At 39.6% G+C, this 6,093-nt stretch overlaps 1 protein-coding gene across 2 annotated transcripts; it reads left to right on the forward strand.

Moving 5' to 3' along the window:
• Positions 1 to 3,533: 3,533 nt before the first annotated feature.
• On the forward strand, positions 3,534 to 5,753 carry LOC104603692 (Pseudouridine synthase family protein). Of its 2 annotated transcripts, XM_010267775.3 has the most exons (3): positions 3,534 to 4,681; positions 4,769 to 5,115; positions 5,216 to 5,753. In XM_010267775.3, exons 1-3 carry the CDS (start codon positions 3,860 to 3,862, stop codon positions 5,472 to 5,474), a joined length of 1,428 nt encoding a protein of 475 aa, XP_010266077.1. In that variant the 5' UTR covers positions 3,534 to 3,859; the 3' UTR covers positions 5,475 to 5,753. The 2 variants fall into 2 exon arrangements, with proteins under 2 accessions (XP_010266077.1, XP_010266076.1); XM_010267774.3 differs by having other exon boundaries at positions 3,534 to 5,115.
• Positions 5,754 to 6,093: the final 340 nt, after the last annotated feature.

The following is a 6,093-nucleotide window of genomic DNA, read 5'->3' on the forward strand; positions in this document are numbered from 1 at the left end:
TTATTAATAAATATCCTTAATAGTAGTTATCTAGGTGATGTTTGGCATCAATGATAATTTCTCCTTTCCGATTATCTAGAAATCAGTGATTTTTGAAAAATCATCAAAAATTGTTGTTTTGTATCACTTATGCCATGTAAGTTGATTTTTGATAAATCAGCTTTGAATTTATTTGGTACTGATTTTCAAGGGCCAATTATTTTTGTATTAGAGTTATTATTCAATGCTATGTTTGATGCCGTGTCATCCTAAAAAAATCTGAATTAGTTAAAAATCAGGAAATCACCAGAAAATGTGATCCCTGAAAAGGGATTGTTTCAATAATCGATTTTTGGTTGATTTCCTAAAAATCGACATAATCGGCCAACCAAGCAAGAAAAAAATCATCGATTCTTCAAATTCTGATGTGGATCCTATGTGATGCCGATTTCTTGGAAATCATCATCAATGTCAAACATCACCCTAAAGTATGATTAGCAATTGGGTAAGGCACTCCCTCCCCGTTCCTGCCCCATAGCTAAGATAATCTACCCCTACATTGTCCCTAGTAGTAGGGTGGGTTTGAGGCAAAGCACTCACTCTCTATTAGGGACACGGGATCCCTAAATTTTCCTTGCCCTTAGGCAACCACATAAAATACATCTAATTTGGGGGTATTTTAGAAATATGATTATGAGAATTTAGGGGTATTTTAGGAATTGAATATGACAATTTCAAAGTATTCTAGAAATAGAATTATGGGATCCTAGGGTTTTGGGAATTTGAGAGAAATTCGGGGGGTATTTTAGAAATTAATATTAAATGTATGGGTATTTTACTAATTTACCATTGAATTTGAGGTAGAGATGGCAATTTTCCTTGTCCTCGCTAAGTACTAGCTTCCCCAACCCGATGGGATTAGGGATGGAGATTACCTTTGGCGGGGACAGAAATTGATAGTGATATTTGACTGGGGATGGGGAGTTCCTTGCCCTGTCCCGACCCCAATTATATATAATATTATTTATATTATTTAGGGATTCGGGTCCCAGATGAGGAACCCATCTCCACCAATGGTCAGGGATAGAGGGGCGTTTTTATCACTGGTGGAGATCAAGGTTAGAGATGGGGATTTATTTTAAAGTCAAGGTCAGGATGGGGCCATATGGTCCCCACCTCAATGCCATTCCTAGTTTGGGGTGGGCTCGAGGAATCATATACAAACCCCATCCCAATTCAGGAAAAAAAATATTTTTTCCATCTCTATCCCATCACCATTTAAGATTAGGGAAAATCCACTCCATTTGGGGTGGGCCTTGGTTTTATGGGGAAATTTGCCACCCCTATTGTAAACTAATATTATCTAAATTACTTTATCCAAATTAACATAAACTAAAGTACTTGCCCAAAGATATTAATTAATTATTCAAAATTTAAGTATTTTATCTATAATTTAAATTAAATAATTAATAAATATGGTTTCTTCTTCTTTTAATTCTTAAATAATGGATATAAGGATTTCTTTTTTAGTAAGTACCTTACTTTTACTTAGGTTTAACTAGAGTTATCTAAATATAATTAATTAATATTTAAATGAATTAAACTAGCGTAATCAAAATTACAACTAACTTAATTAAATTACTATTATTAAAAACAAATTACATTAAATTTAAATTCACCTATATGTAATCAAATTTAAATTTGATTAATGTAATTAAATATAATTAATTTTTTTAATGTTATCAAATTAATACTATCAAAATTAAGGTTAGTAACTTAAAAAATTATTTATACATTAATAAAATGATAGGGTAGTTGAAATGGTGGTGACATTGAGTCGAAAAAAGGGAAAAATATGAAGAGGGGTAGGGCATAGTTTTCAAGGTGTCTAGGCGATTATGGGCGACACTAGGGCGCCTAGTTGCAGTGTCACCTAGTTGCCTAGGCGATAAAATTGTTATAGTATAAAAAACTAATTTTGGTTAGTTCCCTAGTTTTATTTAGCATCCAACATGTATATTAAGTGAAAAAATAGTAATTCTCTTTATTAAGAATATTAAATTTCCTCTAGAAATGTGACAAATCATTACATCTAAAAGATAAAAATATTTTACATATATTAATTTTATTATTTTCAAAAATAATACTACTATAATAAGTATTTAATTGAGCAATTTCATATCAATTAGTAGCTAAAGAAATTTATTAACTTTATATGATAATTGATGGAGGGAGATTTGGCCCGACCCCTTGGCCACGTGACACGTGGAAGCAACCGAGAGTGACCTGGCAGAAGCGCCAGCTCGGCACGGCAGCGGGCCCACAACCCGAGTTCCGAGAAAAAGAGTCCCGAGCTCCCCTAAAAAAGGAACCCATGACCCGAGCTCCCCAAGGAAGAACCCGAGCTCTCCCTTGGGGGTCCTGAGTGTTACAAGGAGTGCAAAGGGCAAAAAACCCGAGCTGACCCACCCCGAGGCAGTTCGTGCCACACTTCTATCCGAACTCAAGACTTCACCTCGCACACCACTTCGGCTTCAAGTCGCTTGATTGAACAACCGTACCTGACACCCAGGAAGCCCGTACACGGAGGCGGCGCGCCTGACTGATTAGGGGTCTGACACATGACAGCCGCCCTCCAACGGCCACCTACCACCGCCATCTCAGACGTGGTAGAGACGGCCCTGGCAAGGACAGTGGCGGTTATGACCCCCGAACTGGCAACTGGCAGAGGTTATGACACCTGAACTGGCGTCTGACAGAGATGATGACACCCGATCTGACGGAGGTGATGATGCTCGATCTGGCAGAGGTATGGGAGTAAGTGTACCAAGGTGATTATAAAAGGCCCCCTTCCCCCAAAGAAGGAGGTATGTATTTTTGTGCTTTCTAGTCTTGAAATTCCTCATTTTCCTTGCCTTCTCAAGAGCACTAACTTGAGCTTCGGAGTGTTCCAACAGGGTTCCTCCCCGGAAGCTTCCATTTTCTTCCTTGTTTCAGACACCTCCAATTTCGTCAGAGGCAAGGTAACCTGCAACTAGGACCAACCAGATTGCGCATCATCAATAATTGATAAATATTCAAGATGGAAAGGTAAATAGAAAATAATAAGGATGGAGTTTTTGTTTTATTTAATTAGAAAGAGAGAATAGAAAAAAGAACATTTTTATAATTCTATTATTTCTATCTTTTTCTCTCTCCTCAAAACCCTTTTATCTTTTAAATTTTAATAATAAAACATTAAAATAAAATAAAATTGATATACATACATACAAAAAGAGAGAGATGTTAAGAAGAATTGAATTGGTTACCCATGGTGACGTGGTGGATTGAGAGAATTGGGAACGATATCAGGCAAAAATGCTAGAAGCACAGGATTGGGATAAAGAAAAAAAGGGAATGCCGGAGCCAAGAGTGTTCATGGGTCGGGCTGGGCTTAATGTGGGCTTGGTAAGGATGGCTCTGGAAAGTTTGTTGGCCGGGCTGGCCGGACTAGAAAAAAATTAGCCATAGCGGCGGCCCGACATGAACAGTAGATTTCTAGATTTACATACGATGAGAGGCCAAAGACGAGTGATTTAGACGGTAACTCATCGTCAGCAAATCACATATTTTACCTTCGTTAGTTCGTTGTTAGGGTTTTAGCGGTCACTGCAAATTCGAACCAGTCACTCTGTTGATCTCTCTTGCCGAGTCGAACCCCCAATTACACTCTGCAACTCCAAATTTCGAACAATTAAGCAGTAATTCTGGTACTAGTTACCCTTTCTTCAGTCAAATGGGAAATGCGAAAAAGGCAATCCACAGCTATGGTCATAGGTTATGAGGCATGGGCGACTCTTCATCTTCTCCTCCATAACAACCCGAATCCAAGAAACTCAAGATGTCCTCCACCACCACCACCACCTCTGACGACGAAGAGTACGAAATCAATCCCAACTCAGCCGATACCACAACCCAAAGAAAACGAAGATATAAGCGGCGCAAGGTAGCAATCTTTTTCGCCTACTGCGGCGTAGGCTATCAAGGCATGCAGAAAAATCCCGGTGCCAAGACCATCGAAGGCGATCTCGAAGAAGCCCTATATCTATCTGGTGCAGTCCCCGAAGTCGACCGCGGCAACCCCAAGCGTTTTGACTGGGCTCGCTCTGCTCGCACGGATAAGGGTGTCAGCGCCGTTGGCCAGGTCGTCTCTGGTCGGTTCTACATCGACCCTCCCGGTCTCGTTGATCGTCTCAACTCCAATCTTCCCTCTCAAATTCGAATTTTTGGATTCAAGCGTGTGACGTCTTCCTTCAACGCGAAGAAATTCTGTGACCGCCGGAGGTACGTTTATCTAATTCCGGTCTTTGCTCTTGATCCTAGTTCTCATCGTGACAGAGAGAGTGTGCTGGCGAGCTTGGGTTCTGAAAACGAGCTTGTTAAGTGTTTGGAATGTTCTGAGAGGGGGCGCAAGGTTGCAGGTGTTATGGGTCGACGAAACAGCGAATCAAAAAATGTAGAAAATGGCGGTAATGATGCTTCCCAATCTGGACTTACTTCGGACAATGTTATTACCGTCCTTTCACATTCTGAAACCAAAATTGAACCTGAAGTTTCTTCAATTGACGCCGTTGCTCTATCCAATTTTGCGCTAGCAGTGGATCCTTGTCTGGTTTCGTCAGACAACAGCGCTGCTGCTCCCCATCCGGAACAGGCAGATCAGGTTAGAGTTTCTTTGAACAAATTTTCTTCTTCTTTGCAGCCTAAATTAGGAGAGGAGCCTAAAGCTTCTTGGGTAGAAAATGAACAGAATCTGGTTAGATGTGGTAATGGAGGGGGTGCAGCCGTAAAGGGCAGAGTTTTTTGTTATGGTGAGAAGGAGAAAGAAAGGTTCAATAGAATTCTCAAGCATTATGAGGGAACACACAATTTCCATAATTTTACGACAAGAACAAAGGTTGAAGACCCCTCTGCCAATCGCTATATTGTGTCATTTGATGCAAATAAGGTTGTCACTGTTGAAGGGATTGACTTTGTTAAGTGCGAGGTTGTGGGTCAGAGCTTCATGCTTCATCAGATTCGGAAGATGGTCGGGCTAGCGGTGGCAGTAATGCGGAATTGTGCACCTGAATCGTTAATCAACATTGCACTTCAGAAGTAAGTAATATTTCAGTACGACAGTACCTATTGTTTGAATCGTTTTGTCTTGGAATACCATGCACATCCTTCTCTTACTCTTTTCCCTCCCCTAAATCAGGGATATAAACATCAATGTCCCTACTGCTCCTGAGGTTGGACTTTACTTGGATGAGTGCCTCTTTACTTCATACAACCAGAAGTGGAAAGACTCCCATGAAGAGATTTCTATGGAAGCTTACAAAGAAGAGGCAGAGGACTTCAAAATACAGCAAATTTACACTCATATTTCCTTCACAGAACAGAAAGAGGGAGTCGTGGCTCTTTGGTTGCACTCTTTAAACCACCGTAATTATCCTGATTTGCGTGTTGGTGGGTAAAATGGAAAAACTGCCAATGGGGAAAGCGTGCAAGTTCACAATGTGATGGAGTAATTTTTGGAGGATATCGGTGCCTGGATTCAGCTGTTCAGGTGCTGATAGCAATTGTAGCCAATATTTTGTATTCCATTTCTAAATTTATCTTGGTTTTCTTTGGAAACAGTGGCTATCAACAACTGCTAACTGGTTTTCATGCGTATTGTATTTATTTCTGGCATGCCAGATTATCTCCAATATGGTCTAGATTTTGTGGTGAAGGAATTTATTGTTCCCTGCTGTTTACTTCCCTCTATGCATTTAATACTTGCACATTTTAAGCTCTGAATAAAGCTTGATAAAGTCAAAATTTTGACTTACATATATGCTATTTGGAACTCTATGCTACAAATCCGCAATGCATTTTTTCAGAAGACATCTTGCAAATTGTATCTTTTGTACTTTAAATGCAAGAAAAAATGTTGCTTTTCTGTTAGGTGCTTTTATGGATGATTGGAATTTGTGTGTGTGTGTATAGCTTATCCATTCCAGAATGACCCTTGATGCTTTCTAAGTATGTGGACAATATCTTCTTGTCATTATAAGGTATGTTGGTTGCTGTTTTATGCTGTTATAATTGAAA

Source organism: Nelumbo nucifera, chromosome 5 (assembly GCF_055504915.1).
Source record: "Nelumbo nucifera cultivar China Antique chromosome 5, China Antique-T2T, whole genome shotgun sequence".
NCBI lineage: Eukaryota > Viridiplantae > Streptophyta > Magnoliopsida > Proteales > Nelumbonaceae > Nelumbo > Nelumbo nucifera.

Bases quoted from the DNA above. Each gene is read 5' to 3' on its own strand.
- LOC104603692 (XM_010267774.3), top strand. From the start codon at position 3,860: ATGTCCTCCACCACCACCACCACCTCTGACGACGAAGAGTACGAAATC. The intron at 5,116-5,215 runs GTAAGTAATATT...CCCCTAAATCAG, and splicing joins ATCAACATTGCACTTCAGAA to GGATATAAACATCAATGTCC.